At 38.1% G+C, this 18,145-nt stretch overlaps 1 protein-coding gene across 3 annotated transcripts in view; it reads left to right on the forward strand.

Annotated features, from left to right (window-relative positions):
- Window positions 1–18,145, forward strand: part of GTDC1 (glycosyltransferase-like domain containing 1) — a 397,543-nt gene that overhangs the window by 110,434 nt on the left and 268,964 nt on the right. For all 3 annotated transcript variants that reach the window (XM_006834564.1, XM_006834565.1, XM_006834566.1), the window contains exon 3: window positions 3,623–3,796. In XM_006834564.1, coding sequence (XP_006834627.1) covers window positions 3,623–3,796 — 174 coding nt within the window. The remainder of the gene's footprint in view (window positions 1–3,622; window positions 3,797–18,145) is intronic.

Consider the following 18,145-nt stretch of genomic DNA (forward strand, 5'->3'; position numbering starts at 1 on the left):
TTAATAGTGACTCTGAAATGTTTCCGCTACTGGATCCTGTTCAATAGAACTGTAACAGTATTTGTCTGAACAGGACTGTTTTCAACTTGGCAGTGATTTGGTAGATTTTGCTCACCTTTATTAACAGTTATTAGTATGTGGGATTAATGATGTATTTAAACAGATCCACACTTCTTACAAGTGTGTTCCATAGTTTAGTCGACATAGAAAAACAGTGATACGGTAATATTTCTGTGTTGTGAGCATTTTGTAAATGTTTTCTTGTAATCATTTTTACAAGCTGCTAAATAGCAGTGCTATCAAAATAGAGTGAAATGGCTTTACTTTAAATACCCCATAAAAAAAAGCAACTGTTTTAAAATTTCACAATAAAATTAAAATACTTTATTTCACATTGAAACAGAAAGGAAATATATTTTGAATACAAAAATAAAATCATTTTGTGCTTTATCAATATGGGAAAAATTTGTAATCATCTTTTGATTTTTTGACTTGTCATCCTTCTTTTCTACAGCTAATGTGTACTTATTACTCCTGGGAAATCACTTGGGGCAGGGGAATGGGGGATGGTCCTTTTTCCCCTTTATGAGTGAGTTTTAAAGTAATGAAAGTTACACCCACTCACATCAGGGATCAAATTTACCAAAAAGAATATAGCTGTAAACTATCTTGAAGCTTTAATTTAGCATAGACAGATTGTATAAGATTACGAAGACAAACATCTCAAAGTTTTTACCTAACTGCCCTCATCTCTCTCTTTGAGAAGGGATTTTTTGGTTCCTAGGAAATGAGACTATAAAACTTGTACGTGATATTTTTCAGCATTGACATTCTTGAAAGGGTAAACTGATAGACAAGCTTATATAGAAAGAAGTGGACTTGATCATGTGTTAGCTTCATAATGGGGAAAAAATGGTTCACAGTTGTCCAGAGGAAAAATAAGACTGTCAGACTCTTGCTTCCTCCAATGTTTCTTTAGTTTTCTTGCTGACTTCTGCTTTTGTTGGCACTGTCAGAATTTTTCTTGACTGTGTGGCAGTTACGGACATTAAGGATGACTGACATACGTGCTCACCTTTAAATAGAGGTCTCACTGACCCTTTGACTTATGAACACATGTCACAGCTATGTATTATGACCTTTGGGTCGCTATTACAATATGTGACATATGGTGAAAACAGACTATCTGTAAAACATTCTTCAACTTTTGGTATATTATATTGGCTTCCTTATTGCTTGGTGTTAACTCAGCACTTTCATGACATTTTACATTTTTTTTCTATTATCTACATTGTAATCATCCCATGCCCAAAATTTGTACTAGGTTGCATCTGGAAAAAAAAACAAACAAAAAACAAAAAACCCCAATTTGTATGGAAAAGCAATTTTGGGGAGGGTCCTTGTGTTCTGCAGTCTTGTGAATGTACATGCCCTCTTTTAATTTTTTTGATCAATCATTTTTTAGGGTAAATAAAATGAATGGTTTTGTATATTTAATCTCACATGCCTTCATTATTTTTCCCTGGTTTGTGAGCCACACGGTTGGCAGTTCTAGCACACTCTAGTGACTTCACAGGATAAAGGTGGGAATTTCTGCTTTTGCAAATATCTATGCCTTAGAAACCCTATACAGGGTTTCTATAAGTCAGAACCAACTGGATGACACAAACAAGAACAGCATGGTAGTTCTATGTTCAATGTTTATTTTTGGAAATCTTTTATTGTGAACTGAGTGAGGGTTTATGGAAGAGATCATCAGTTTTACGTTCAATACGTCATACACTTTGTTTCTTCTCAATGGTTGTATTCCCATCCATGAAACAACAGCTATCCCACTTCTTCCCTGTGACTCCTATTTCCATTCCACCTTCTTTCCCAGACCACCTCAACTTTGTCTTTGGGGACATGCTGCCCTTTTAATCTTGAATGGTTGAACATTCCATGGTGAGATGCCTCACCAGTGTTGTTAGCCTCTCATATACTGATTAGCTGAAAATCCCATGAGCATGAGTTCCATTCCAGACCCGAAGAGTGACTGAGTGTTATAATCTCAGGTAGCTCTCATTTCTTTCTGACAAGTAAATCCGGTGGTGTTTTGTGCTTTTTGTTAGTGCATATAAAATTTTGAGTGTTATTCCACATTTCTCTCCCACTCTATCTAGGACCACCTTCTTATCAAAACATTTATATGTATTTCATTGAGATTCAGTAGCACTGAGTGGATTATCTTTAAAAATCCAGGAAGTGATTCATTAGATCAACTTTTTAATTCATAAAGGATCATCTACATATTTGGGCTTTATCCCCCTTACTCATGTTTGTTATGTGACTTTTTTTGGTTTCCAAAACAACTTACAGTTAATTCTTAAAATTGGTGACATAGTTATGGACACAAAAACTGTTTTCAAACAAACTTAATAAATATTTGAAATGATTTGTAATAAATAGAAATATTAAAGAAGAATGCAGTCCATTAGTCAAAAAACAGTAATGCTGTCACATTTATTTTATTCATGATGTTATGCCCTTTGCTCTGTGTGTTATCAATAGAACCTCGTGATTTTTGTTTTCTTTGATTGTAGGGGACTCTAGTTAGTGATTTTGATTTCTGGATCTGTTTTCATTAATTCTACTTTCCTGACTAAGCTGAATATAATATTGAATTAAGTTATTTGCAGAGATAGATTATAATCATAATTATTTAGTCCCAGAGATTTTAGAAATGTAAGATCTTTGTTGGAGAGAGACAGAATAGGGAATAGACGTTAATTAAATAGTGTTGAGTCCTGGTATAACATTGTAAGGTTGGCACGGGACCACAAGGTCATTTTGAACCATAAATCGGTGGTTCAAACTTAGCAACCAGTACTTAAAAAAACCCTATACAGGTTGCTATGAGTAGGAACTGACTCAGTGGCACTTAACAACATACATAAATATAGAGACAATGAAATTTAAATTTCATGTATTTTGGAGTCCTGGTGTGGCACTGTGGATTAATGTGCTAGACTGCAAAGTTGGTCTGGACCACAAGATCAGCAGTTCAAGCTCACCAACCACTCCTTGGAAACCCTACACAGGGTCTCTCTGGGTTGAGACTGACTCAGTAGCACTTAACAACAACAAAAAATGATGTTGACCATGTCATGGTTTGGGATGGAAATAACTTTATTTCAATACATTTTCTTGGAGTTAGTAAAAGGTAAGCAAATTTCTCAGTAGTATTTTGCTCAAGGCTGTTGACCACTGATACAGAAAGCCAACATGGGTAGATGAGACCGCCCCCCACACACATTCCTGCTGTATGTATGTACTGTTGTAACAGAACGTGTCTGGCATTGTGGAAATTTATGCTTTGAATTGAAATCTTACGTGATTCTATTCATTCATTTAATTACTCTGCTTTTATCCCATTCTGTTCCCTGTCTATCTTCTCATGATATAACACTAATGAAACTAACTATAAGAGGCATTTTGATAAATAATTGTGTCAAACGCCGAGTTCTTTGAAAACCTAAGGTTCAGTATAAACGTTGCTTAATATACAGATCTCCCAAGGTTGTAAAATAGTTTTGAATGAATATAGACACATCATTTGAGATCATGTTTTTTCCCTTTGTAGCCTGGTAGCTGACGTGGTGGTATTCAACTCAATGTTCAATATGGAGTCATTTCTCACTTCCATTGGAAAGTTTATGAAGCTGATTCCGGATCACAGACCCAAGGATCTCGAAAGCATCATCAGACCCAAGTGCCAAGTTATTTACTTTCCCATTAGATTTCCTGATGTGAGAAGGTCAGTATGTTTAACACTGTTCTCAATGCTATGTTGTAAGTTATTCTCTAAATGTATAGAATTCAGTGCTTTTTCTTGGAAATTTTTAACTTTTCAGTATTTGTGTGGTTCATTAATCTATTTCTATTTTACCATGCTGTGATTTACAAAGATTTTAAATAATCATTGAATATTATTGTTATTGTCAATTCTGACTCATAGCAACCATGTATAAGGTTTCCGAGGGTGGCTAGAGGGTTTGAACTGCTGACCTGTGGTTACCAACACAGTGCTTATCTTACAGCTCAATCACTGAGTTCCTGTCATAAGTGCCACCAAGTTGGTTCTGACACATAGAGACCCTGGGTAGTGTTTCCAAGGCTTTAAATATTTGTGGGAGAAAAAAAGACTAATGTTTCTCCCATTGAGTACTCGGTGGGCTCTAGCTGCTGACCTCATGGTTATCAATCCAGTGCTTATGCTACAGAGCTACCATGCTTCCCATCACTGAATACTTAGTATCAATATTAAGTTCTTTCCTCTTTTTATTTATTTACTTGCCAAAACACTTCCTGGGGGTTTCTTTCTTTGTGTTTTTGTTATGGATGTCATTGTTAAATATTATCTCAACCTTTGCTTTCAGTGTGTACCCATTGGTTCATTTGTAACTGTCCCAAGTAAATGGACGTTGAATCTCATTGCTTGTATTATTTTCATCTTCCAGAGTGTTTTCTTCTGTTTTTTTCCTTCCTCTGACTTTTATTATTTATAATATCTTAATCAAGAGTTAAATCTTCTATATTAAGTTTCAGATGCACTCAATAATTATTATTTTTCTTTCTTAGTTACTACAAAGACATTTTTTATTAGCCTTGTTGTTGGGCCTCTGAATTATCAATGGATGATGTGGCTCAAAGGGAACATTCTGGAATTACTTTTCACTTTTGATTAAACCTAGCAAAATTCTTTTTTACTACCACAAGGAACACTTCTCTGTGGTGAATAGAAAATTTACTTCAATGGGACTGTCTCTAACTGGGGATGCTGGTGTTTTGTAATTGATGACATGTTTTAAGAGTTCAGGGACAGCTGTTATTCCCCAGCTCTGCAATGAAGGCAGGAAACAATTTAGTGTCCATATATACCATGCAGGTGGTCAGAGTGGTCTCTGTACTCTGTCCTTACTGGATTCCTCCCGGTTTTGCTGCAGGCTAGTGGTCCTTATCCACACCAGTGATATTACATTATCTGAGTGTCTCATTGATTAGTATTTCACTGAAAAATAATCTGCCTCATACCAAATCACGTTGTTGGTGGTGGTTATGTGCCATGGAGTAGGTTTGATTCATAATGACCCTGTATAGGGTTTCGGAGGCTGTAAATCTTTATGGGAACAGAAAGCCTCATCTTTCTTCCGCGAAAGAGCTGGTAGCTTCAAACTGCTGACCTTGAGCAGCCTGACTCGTAACCAGTCCACTACCAGCGCTCCATAATTTAAGTTATATCACCATGCCCACTTTTACTTCTGGGGTTCAGAAGACAGAGCCCCATGGAAGAACAGAGACCGGCTTGCACTCACTTTGTCGATTGTTGTCACAGAGTAAATTATGCTTTAGATTGTCTGACTTCCAATTCGACTTTATTTCTGTTGCTCCAGCTTCTGGTCAAATAGATCGTTTGTCGGAAGCAGTTAATGGTTTATTTGGAGTTTTGAAAATCTTAAAACTAAGTGGAACTATATGTGCATATATCTAAGTTTTTCTGAGTGTGATGAGAGAATTTCAATTTTAAAAATAAGTGTTATATTTTATACCTATTATTAGCTAGAATACAATTAAATGTTGGCAGGTTTTTAAAAAACATAAATCTTATTTTTTGACATAATTTTTTCATAGAATGCACAGGCAAAGTGTACGTTTCTAAGTGAGGAGATGGTTGTAGCCCATCTTAATTGTTACAACTATAAACTTTTAAAAATAAATTATGTATTTTAAAATTTATTTGCATCTAATATGTTTCTATCTCATTGCCTGTTTGATATACCTGTGGTGATTAAATAGTTTATTAATTTGGGGTATATTACCATGAAGAAATCTAACTAAATAGAATGAAGTAAAGAAATATTATGGCAAAGACAATATTCCTAAGTAAGGTCTTAGCCCAGAGTGTTATTTAAATTATTTTCAGATGGTAATTTGCTTTGTCCAACCTGAACTCATATAGTGAAAATATGTGATTAATTAATGCTTGTAATCTTGAAAAAGTTTTGTTATTTTGAGATGTTGAAAAATATCTAGTAATTGCAAAGGCTAAATAATTAAGGTGATTTTAAAAAATCACACTTTCGAGTACTTCTATTCTTTTTCTTTATGTTGTTGTTGTTGTTGGTGGTGGTTATGTGCTGTGGAGTCAGTTCCAACTCATAGTGACCCTGTACAGGGTTTCTGTAGCTGTAAATATATACGGGAGCAGAAAGCCTCATCTTTCTCACACAGAACAGCTGGTAGTTTCGAACTGCTGACCTTATGATTAGCAGCCCGACTTATAACCACTATGCTATTGGAGTGCCTTTCTATATACATATATATGAATAAATGAATTTAAGGAAAATGAAGTGGAATATAGTGTTGAATTAATATGGTGTGGTGCTGAAGGAACAGCACTGAGCTGCGAACCACAAGGTCAGAAGTTCAAATGCACCAGTGTCTCCTCGGAAACTCTATACAGGGTCTCTATGAGCTGGAATCCATTTGACAGCACTTAACAAAAACAAAAACAAAAATCTTCACTACTGAACCAATAAACAGCATTCTTATCAATGAAGAAGAGATTGAAGTTGTCAAGGACTCATTCTTCTTGGATCAACTATCAACACTCGCGGAAGTAGCAGTCAAGAGATCAGACGACGTATTGCACTGGGCAAATCTGCTGCACAGGAACTTTTTAAAGTGTTGAAGAGCAGAGATGTCAGCTTGAGGACTAGGGTGCGCCTGACCCAGGCCATTGTGTTTTCAATAGCCTCATATGGATGCGAAAGCTGGACAGTGAATAAGGAGGATCGTAGAGGAATTGATGCCTTTGAGTTGTGGTGTTGGAGGAGAATACTGAAAGTGCCATGGACTGCCAAAAGAACCAATAGATCTGTTTTGGAAGAAGTGCAGCCAGAGTGCTCCTTGGAGGCCAGGATGGCTAAGCTTCGTCTCTCATACTTTGGACACATTGTCCGGAGAGAACAGTCGCTGGAGAAGGATGTCATGGTGTGTAAGGTGGAGGGTCAGAGAAAAAGAGGAAGACCCCCAACGAGATGGATCAGCCAGGTGGCATCATTGATGGCATCAAGTGTGGCGGCGGTAGTGAAGTTGGCCCAGGATCGGACATTGTTTCGTTCTGCTGTGCATGGGGTTACTATGAATCGGTTCTAACTCGATGGCACCTGACAACAACAACACCAACAATAATCATTATATATGGAATCCTAGTGTGGTGCTGTAGGATAAGCACTGGACTGCTAACCATAAGATCAGTGCTTCAAACCCACCAGCTGTTGTTCCTTGGAAACCATATACAGGGTTGCTATGAGTTAGAACCAACTCGATGGTCAAAAACAGAATAATATATAATAATAACTGACCTTGCTGTTAGCAGTCCAGTGTTTATCCTACAGTGCCACACTAGGACTCCGTAATAGTACATTGTTGTTGTTGTTTAGTGCTATGGAGTCAGCTCCAACTCATAGCGATCATGCTTAGGTTATCCGAGGAGCGGCTAGTGAGTTTGAATCACCGACCTTGCAGTTCAAACCAACCTTGCAGTCCAGTGCTTATCCTACAGCACCACACCAGGATTCCATTGCATCATATTATAATATAATAATAGTAATGTGTATAATAATAGGTTCTTATTAATATATAGCATGATATATTAATTATATTTGGTACCTTGAGTTGCTCCCTGTTGCCCTTCTTGTCCTTCCCATGCCATACTCTCAAGGACTAGAAAAATAGTAGCAGGAGAGATATACAAATGACATGTAGTAAACATTTGGCATGTCCGGGTGACACAGTGTATCATTAGAAATATATCAGGAAAAGCTCTTGTACACTGGAGGCATACATGCATGTATTTTAGTCTTTGCCACCAATTACTAGCTCTGTGACCTGTGTAAGCGTAGTGATTCTATATATTGTTTTTTAAATGGTTATAGTTATATTTAACCTTCTATGACATTTCTTCTTGTTGTTAGGTAGTGTCAAGTCAGTTCCAACTCATAATGATACTACATAAGGATGGTACAGTGGCTAAATTCATAGCACCCTCGTGTTTAACAGAGGGAAACGCTGCTTGGTCCCGTGTCACCTTCACAGCCATTTCTATGTTTCCGTCCACTGTTGTAGTCTCTGTGTCAATCCGTTTCATTGAAAGTTTTCTTCTTTTTATCTGGCTCTCCATTTTACCAAGCATGAAGTCCTTCTCCCGACACTGGTCCCTTCTGATGACATTTCCAAAGTGAGATGAAATCTCGCCATGCTCACTTTTATGGAGCTTTCTGGCTTTACTTCTTCCAACATAAATATGCTTGCTCTTTTGGCAGGATATGGTATATTTAATATTTTTCACCAACATTGTCATATTCAAATGTATCAGTTCATCTCCAGGCTTCCTTATTTATTGTCCAGGTTTTGTTTGCATATGAGGTCATTGAAAATACCATGATTTGGGTCAGGTTCACCTTATTTTTCAAAGTAACATCTTTTCTTTTTAACCTTTAAAGAGAACTTTTGCAGCAGATTTGCTCAACCCAATATGTTATTTGATTTACTGTCTGTTGCGTTTATGGGTGTGAATTGTGGATCCCAGTTAAATGAAATCCTTGATGACTTTGAACTTTTCTATTTATCATAATGGTACTTATTCAACCTGTTCTGACCCAGAGCTACGCTATATAGGGTTTCTGAGGAGCAGCTGCTGAGCTTGAACCACCGACCTTGCAGTTCAAATGGCTTTGCAGTCTGGCATATTAACCCACAGCACCAGGACAGACTAGGAAGAAGGAAAGGTGGACTATTCTGTCTGTTATATGAATAGCAGCAGAATGTTGTAAAATATAGTACCAGAAGATGAGCTTCTTAGGTTGGAAGGCACTTAAAATGCTACTGAGGAAGATCTGCCTCCTGAAAGTACAGTTGACTGTGATGACGCAAATAGAATAAAGCTCTCGCCACCTTCATTTGCTAAGAGGGAAACACTCAATATGAGGAGATACAGCTGCAAATGTCCATTAATAATCAGAACATGGAATGTATGAAGTATGACTCTAGGAAAATTGGAAGTTGTCAAAAATAAAAAGGAATGCATAAAGATCTATATTGTAGGCATTGATGAGCTGAAATGGATAGGTATTGATCATTTTGATTTAAACAGTCATAGGGTTTACTATGCTGGGAATGACAGATTGAAGAGGAATGGAGTCACATTCATCAAAAAGAACATTTCAAGATCTATCTTGAAGTGTAATGCTGTTGGTATAGCATAATATCCATATGCTGACATGTTGTGGTTGTTAATTGGTGCGGTAGAATCAGTTCTGACTCATAGCAACCTTATATAGGTTTTCTGAGGAGTGGCTGGTGAGTCTGACTGAACTGCCCACCCTGTGGTTCACACCGATTCTGTGGTCCAGTGTTTATCCTATAGGGCTACACCAGGACTCTATGCTAACATGGAAGACACTATCATTCAGATGTACACACCAACCACTAAAGCAAGTGATAATGAAACTTAAGAATGAAATTGATCAGACATGCAATGCAATCAGGATGTATTGATAATTAGTTGTTATTAGAATGCAAAGGTTGGAAACAAAGAGGGAGGCTCAATAGTTGAAAAATTGGTTATAGAAATGATGCTGAAGAACATATGATAAAATTTTTTTTAACTTTTTATTGTGAATTGAGTGAAGGTTTACAAAGCAGATCATTAGTTTTACATTCAATAAATCATATACATTGCTTCATGCACCAACAGTTAAGAGCAGTTACCCCATCCACTTTAACCACTGCATTCCTCACTGTATCTGCACCACCCCATCTTTCCGTTGCCAACCTCCCTTCGGCTGTACATTGTCTGCTCCGTCACCATGTCAATACGTGTCTACCCATGAGCGTATGTATCATTTTCTCCTCCTCTCAAAACCATCGTAGATTGTTTCTTTTTCCAAGAAATCCTCCCCACCCTCCCTTTTTAAAAACTTTTGATGTACCAAAATAAAGAAAAAAATATGCTGGATATATAATCATTTAAACAACCAAAGGGCACATCCCTGAAGCTAGCCTCCTGGACACTAGCACACAACCCTTCTCTTTCCATGAGTTTTAGAGTCCTCAGCTGCTCAGTCTCTCCAATGTATGATAGAATTTTGCAAGCCTAATACAAAAGTTGACTATACACATGGACCTCACCAGATGGAATACACAGAAATGAAATCGACTATATCTGTGGGAAGACATGGTAGAAAAGCTCCATATCATTCACCAAAACCAGACCAGGGAAAGACTGTGGAACTAACCATCAGTTGCTCATATTCAAATCCAGACTAAAGCTAAAGAAAATTAAAACAAGTCCACTAGAGCCCAAATAGGACCTTGAACATATCCCGCCTTAATTTAGAGATCATCTGAAAAAGAGATTTGATGCATTAGACACTAAATGACCAAAGACCAAAAGGGTTGTGGGATGATATCAAGAATATCATACAGGAAGAAAGTAAACGGTGATTAAGAAGGCAAGAAAGAAGGAAAAGACCAAAATGAATGTCAGAAGAAACTATGAAACATGCTCACCAGCGTATGTTAAAGCAAATGGAAAAAATTGACTTTATACTTCTGGATTATTCTTATTTTCCTCTTTTGGGGATCATTTCTATTGTTGTTTGTTGTTAACTGCCTTTGAGTTGGATTTGACTCATAGCCACCCTGTATAGTGTTTCCAAAGAGTGGTTGGTAGGTTTGAATTGCTAGCCTTGTGGTTAGCAGAATGGTGCTTATCCTACAGTGCCACAAAAAGCATTGTTTTTTACAGCTTTAAAAACAAAAAATCTCTCTTGATTAAACTTCTCCCTTCTGCTATTGGGTCATTTCTCTCCTTGCTTTTGTAGCAAAATACTTAAAGAGTTGTGTATATTTACCACTCCCAGTTTCATCTCTACCCTTCTTTCTTTTTTTTTTTTTTATTGTAAATTATGTGATAATTTACATGGGAGAACATTAGTTTTACATTCATCCTATCGTATATTGTTTCATTGCCCATCCCTGTCTACTCTGTGTATGGAGAGGGTGGGATTGTTCCTCGCTGTAAAGATTTGTTCCCTGTATTGAGCTACTGCATCCATAGGTGTAGGTCAAGTGCATCAAATTGTATCAGATTACTCTTTTTTCCCTCTTCTTTCTTCTTCTAGTTGAGCTCTGATCATCCAGTCATTGAAACCAGGTCAAGTGGGTACTGTCTGCAAGTATGGGTGTTCTTGTGCATATGACCTCTCTTCTTATCAGCTGGTCACTTCAATCTCCACTCTAGTCCTCTGTGGCTTTGTCACTGACTCTGAACTGAAGAGTCCCCAGGACTTGCCACATTGCTGGCCAACCAGGTCTCCACCTGGGTTCATAGGAGTCTATTGAACATTGTAGGGCTTAGCTCTCAACTTCATTGCTGTTTTTCCCTTACTTCCCCTTATCGGTGATGAACATGGTCACCAATCAGAGCGTGTATTCCCATTGAGTCTTAGTCTTGGAAGAGGGTTTGCTCTGAGGGGACCCATCCACTTACCTTGATGTCTCTTGGGTGAGCAACTTGCTTGTTATTGTAGTAATCAGTCAGTCTGTCTATATTGTTTTGTATTTTTCCTGTCTGCCTTACTTTCAAAAATTATCTTTCGTTCTTCTAGCCTCTCCAGGCTGGTCTGCCCATCCTTTCAAGTGCAAATTACCCACCTCTGAAGATTCTGGATGCTGTTCAGGATTCTACCTATAGTCTTATGTAATGCAGAGACCCCACAGGAAGCCTCCTTCACTGGGCAGATTGTAGCCCCATTTTAGGTATTCCAGTCAGTTACAGGCCGAAGACAGATTTACATGCTTTCTATGGTGATATTTCTGGCTATTTCCTTCTCTCCCCCTCCAGTGTCTATTTTACAATGGTAGGCAAGGGAAACCAAGATTCAAAAGACAGCCAATCACCTTAACATTATTTCCCCTCTTTTCCCCATTTCAACCATGTCTCAGTCCCTGTATCCCAGAGCTCTGTTGTTCCAAGGTTGTACATACATCATTCTTTACCTCTGTCCCACTTATCCCATTCAAACATGCCTAATTGTTTTCCCATCAGCTTTGTTCTTCCATTCCCCTCCCTCTTCTTGTATATTGCCCCCACTCCCCAGCACCCAAACTAAACTGTATCTATGTCCTGCCCTGCACTCCACCTTCCCCTCCCACCCCTCACCCAACCCCCCACATCCCAGCAACCAACAAAGAATCTGCCCCCCATTAGTATGGGTTCTTTTTCTTAGTCTTTTACAGTAGAGGTCCTATGCAGTATTTATCCTTTTGTGATTGACTAATTTCACTCAACATAATGTCCTCAAGGCTCATCCATGTTATGTGGTGGCTTGCAGCTTTTTTGTTACTCTTCTAGGTAGCATAATATTCCATTGTGTATATGTACCACAGTTTATCTATTCTTCAGTTGATGGGCACTTTGGCTGTCTCTCTTTTTTTTTTTTTTTTTCTATTGTAAATAATGCTGCTATTGGTGTGCATGTATCTACTCGTGTTACAGCTCATATTTCTTGTGGGTAAATACCAAATAGAAGAATTGCTGGATCATAAGGTATTTCTATTTCCACCCTTCTGAGGAAGTGTCATATGGCTTTCCAGAGAGGTTGGACCATTTTGCAGTCCCACCAGCAATGCAGGAGCATCCCAGTCTCTTCACATCCTCGCCAGAATTTATTGTCCTCTACATTTTTGATCTTTGCTGTTATTGCTGGTGTGATATGATAGCTCATTGCTGTTTTGATTTGCATCTCTCTAATGGCTAGTGATTGTGAACATTTCTTCATATGTTTGTTGGCTGCCTGGATCTCTGTGGTCAGTTCTTAGTTTTTAAAATTCCTGAGCATCACCAAATTTGCACACTATGTAACATTCCTCTGTTGGTTTCCAGAATACACACTTCCCTGATTTTCTCAGACTCTTGCTGGTTACTTTTTATACAACCTAGCTTTTTTTTTTTTTGTTGTTTTGTTTTGTATTAAAGAGGTCTTTGACACTCTTGTACCTAATGAAAACTTAAGACTAAATTAGAAAAAATTAAAAGAGCAAGGGTGTCATCACTGAGACAATTATCCTGTGCAACAAAGTAGAACACGTTTTAAGGAGAAGATATGTAGTGAATTCAGAAGAATAACATTAGGTAAATTGATGACTGAAAAAGCCTGCTTGCATTTAACAAAAAGGATCAGTGTGCTCCATCCTGTAGTATGTTAACTCACAGAAAAGTGTCATATATTCTTTCTGGCAGTCAGAGCAATATAGAATTTAAATCTGAATGAGAATGATCTCTCTCTCTCTGTGACTTTCTCTCTTCCATACACTCCCCACCCCCAATACACACCCACACAAACACAGAGTATCTTCCTCATTAGAATGATAAAGATACCAAGGCCCAGAGAATGTCAGTGTCTCCCAGCAGTCACTCAGGTAGATATGGAGAGAACAGTAACTGTAACTCATGTCTCAGAATCTGTATCCAGTGTTCAATCTACCACTGTAATAAGTGGCTTTGATTATCTGATTTTTCATCTGACAGCATCTTAGCAGCATCAAATTGGGAGTGTGATAAAGGCAGACTCACTGGCAGTAGTAAAAAGTGACAGCTGACTGACAGATTGACAACAAGGCATGAGAGAGATAAACTATTAATATATATATACAAGAAGTGGGGGAAAAAAAAAAACAAATATAGCAGCCTGGAGCCATGCTCTGACAGGACACGTGATGACCCAGCATGTCAAAGAGCCTCTACATTTCTCCAAGAATATACAATTTGTACATCAAAAGGGTTTGTTAAAACCAATGATTTATTAAGAGATTAAATGGCAGCCAATAAATTCTGATTGATTGACCTGTGATATGCAGATGGTACAATCATGCTTGCTGAAAGTGAAGAGGACTTAAAACACATACAGTTGAGGATCAAAAAGTACAGCCTTTGGTATGGATTGCATCTCAAGGTAAAGAAAACAAAATCCTCATCACTGGATCAATAAACAACATTCTTATCAACAGAGAAAAGACTGAAGTTGTCAAGAACTTCATTCTTCTTGGATCAACCATCAACACTCATGGAAGCAGCAGTCAAGAAATCAAATGATGTATTGCATTAGGAAAATCTGCTGCACAGACCTCTTTAAAGTGTTGACGAGCAAAGATGTCAGCTTGAGGACTAAGGTGCGCCTGACCCAAACCATGGCATTTTCAATAACATCATATGCATGCAAAATCTAGACAGTGAATAAGGAAGACCATAGAAGAATTGATGCATTTGAGTTATGGTTTTTAGAAGAGAATATGTAAAGTGCCATGGGCTGCCGAAAGAACCAACAGATCTGTGTTGGAAGAAGTGCAGCCAGAGTGCTCCTTGAAGGCCAGAATGGCCAAACTTTGTCTCTCATACTTTGGACTTATTGTCAAGAAGGACTAGTTGTTGGAGAAGGATATCATGTGTGGTAAGGTGGGGGGTCAGAGACAAAAGAGGAAGACTCACAGCAAGATGGATTGGCAAAGTGGCAGCATCAATGGGCTCAAGAGTGGCAACAAATGTGAGGTTGGCCCAGGACCAGGCAGTGTTTCATTCTGTTGTGCAGAGGGTCGCTATAACTCGGTACCACCTGGATGGCACCTAACAACAACAACAATAAATTTTGATTAGGAACATAGGGAATTATACCACCCAAGGTTTGTTGGGACGACCCTCTTGACTGGGATATATAGTAGCACAGACTTTTCTGTATTAAAGCATTTCAATCAGATCAAAGATTGAGGAAATTCTGCTCTGTATTTTAAGAAGGCGTATTTCACTTGGAACTCCATTATGCTGAGGATGGATGTGTGGTATAACAAGAAGAGGAAGGAATCCTTCAAGCTTCTGAGCTAGATAGTAAAGCAAGCCAATACTTTCCTGATCTTGATTTCATAACTGGTCTGACAACCAGACCTAATAAAACTAAGGAAGTTTAAATAAGCAGAATAACTGAATAACTTGCAACTTACTTTCTGATGATATGTTATTTTTAAAGGTAGAGGTAACCCAACAGTGTGTCCTCACTGATTCTTTATGCCATGCATTATGCTAAGCATTTTATATATGTTTTAGCATTTTATCCTTCCAACAATTCCACAAGGTATTTCCCATTTATAGTTGAAGATACTCAGGCATAGAGAATTTAAGTAACATATTCAAAGTCACATGGATAATAAACATATAACTAGTAAGCAAACACCTTTGTGCCCTCTTTCAGAACCCAGACTTTTAGCAGACTTACTGTAACACCTTGTCCCCAAAGATAGGTTCTGGACCCTGGTAGTTAATCCAGACAAGCAAAGAACAAATGACTAACAAAGAAGAGCTGACAGGAATGTTGGATGAAAATGAGCATGCCATGGGAATATTGTGAAAGAAAGGACTCACAACAATTCTGAAGAAAAGCGAGTGCACATCATGCCCAGAAGTTCTTAAAAAGAAGGCACTGCAATTAAATGTTAAGGTCAGAAGGTGGCTGCATCTGTATGGCATCAGACTTCTTCCGTCTTCCCTACAGAGTTTGGAACTGAGGAAGTAGCCACAATTTTCATGTAACTAGATTATTCCAACTCCCAACAAATTTGGCTATATAAGAATGTATTATACACATACAGTAAATTGTCAGGTGGTATGGTATCTCACATCCTCAGAAAAGATCATGTTTCCCCAAGGAAGTTCATCCGAGATCCCTAAGTAGGGAGTATCAAAGTGGATAGCATCTGCTTCAGTCCCATTATACAATGAAGAAAGTTTAAATTACTTTGTTATGTTATTGGTATTGTTAAGTGCAGTTGATTCCCTTCCAACTCATAGTGACACTGTATAGGGTTTCCGAGGATTAGCTGGTGGGTTACTTGAAGTCCAATGCTTATTCTGTAGTGCCACACCTCTGGTAGTGTAGTGGTTACGAATCAGGCTGCGAGCCGCAAGGTCAGCAGTTTGAAACTACCAGCTGTACCGCAGGAGATACATGAGGCTTTCTGCTCCTGTAAAGATTTACAGCCTCGGAAACCCGGTACAGGGTCGCTATGAGTAGGAACCGACTCCACGGCACATAACAACACCAACACCAGGACTCAATGATTATATATAATTAATATAAAAAAGATCAAGTGTTTATGTTCCCAATGGAAACATTAAAAATAAAGAAAGACCAATTTATTTTTAATGATGAATACATGATACATCTTAGGGGTGTAAGTTTTTTACTTCAGACAAATAGAAATACCTGTAATTTAGATTCCTGATGTGACTCTATAGGATAAATACTGGGCTGTGCACCACAAGGTTGATGATTCAAACCCACCTGTTGCTCCTAGGGAACACTATACAGGGTCCTATGAGTCGGAACAGACTCAATGGCACTTGACTGAGAAATACATGCTTTACTTGGATTTCAGGTCCACGTTAGTTACATAGGAACTAATTGGTGGTGTAGTATGTTAAACATTTGACTGCTAGCATCAAGGTCGACAGTTCGAACCAACCAGCAGCTCTGCTAAAGAAAGATGAGGATGTCTGTCCCTGTGAGACTGACAGCCTTCGAAGCCCTCTATTGGACAGTTAAGTTCTTTCCTATAGGATTTCTACGATTGGACTTAACTTGAAAAAGCAAATAGGTTTTGTTACCACAGAAGACATGCCTTATCCATCTTGCTAATGGCTGCATGAGAAATTTTTATATGTCTCTATGATCATTTCGCTTCCTTTTCCTGTTTTCCACAATATTTTGTTGTCATAGTTTTCATAGAGCACAAACAACAGTGGATTTTACCTGTGAGTTTCCTCATTTCATAGTGACTATTATATCCTCCGCTATGGGTCGGACCCGACTCGATGGCACTTAACAACAACAACAACAATTATATCCTCAGGGTATAGACATAAAGAACAGCTCCCTTATCCTTTGTTGTTGTTGCTAAGTACAATCGAGTCTCTTGAACTCATAGTGATTCTGTGTAGGGTTGGTGGGTTTGAACCACCAACCTTTGGGTTAGCAGTCCAGTGCTTATCCTACAGTGCCATACCAGCTCTTCTATCTTAGTTCCTACATTTTTGACAACAAAAGAGAGAGGAAAAAAGATGTTGGTCATTTGGGGTAATCTACGGAGTTCTGGTAGTGATGAATTGGGCTGCAAACTGCAATGTCAGCAGTTCGAAAGTACCAGCTGCTCCGTGGGAGAAAGATGAGGCTTTCTGCTCCCATAAATATTTACAACCTCGGAAATCCTGTTCAGGGTCACTATGGGTCGGAACTGACTCGACGGTACTTAACAACAACAACAAAAACTTACTGAAACCTTAAAGATTTCTCTGCATGTTTCTCTCCACCCTTTCCATGGAACTAAAATGTGAAGCCAAAATAGAGGTTTGTGGACTTTGCCTAACTAATTTAGAAACAAAAACGGGGAATTTTAAAAACAGTGTGAAAACTTTAAATGAAAACTCTCAGGCTGTGCAAACAAAGGCGAGGAGCCTAAGGGCTTTTTGAAGAAATCTTATTAAAGAAAACACTATTTTACATTGCAAAGCAGATGTGTCAGAAAACAACAGCAGATCTGTAATTTGAGAAATTGTGGATTGATAGGACAGAAGGCAGCCTCCATGCCTCCCCACTGAAAACTTTTTGTTTTCTTCCATTAAGAGTCCTGCTTTTGGGGGGTTGCCAGAAAACACCTTAATCTTCTTACCACATGTGGTCATATTTCTCAGATATTTTCAGAACGTATTGGTGTTAGGCGTTTTAGTAAAACTACTGCATTTGCTCTGAAAAATAATGAAATGGAAACTGGCTCTTGAATATTAATATAGGCATGAAGTAGAAGAAAAGTTTAGCGTTTACAAATTTAAACATATCTGTATTTCCTAACAATTATTTTGGCTCATCAAAATGAATGCAAAAATGGTTTCTATTTCAGTGTCATTTTGAGAAGTTATTATATAGCATCATTGTACTAGAAAAAAACACAAAAAAACTTTTGACAACTTATTCCAATGCTTAACACTATTCACTGC

Source organism: Chrysochloris asiatica, unplaced genomic scaffold (genome assembly GCF_000296735.1).
Source record: "Chrysochloris asiatica unplaced genomic scaffold, ChrAsi1.0 scaffold00012, whole genome shotgun sequence".
NCBI lineage: Eukaryota > Metazoa > Chordata > Mammalia > Afrosoricida > Chrysochloridae > Chrysochloris > Chrysochloris asiatica.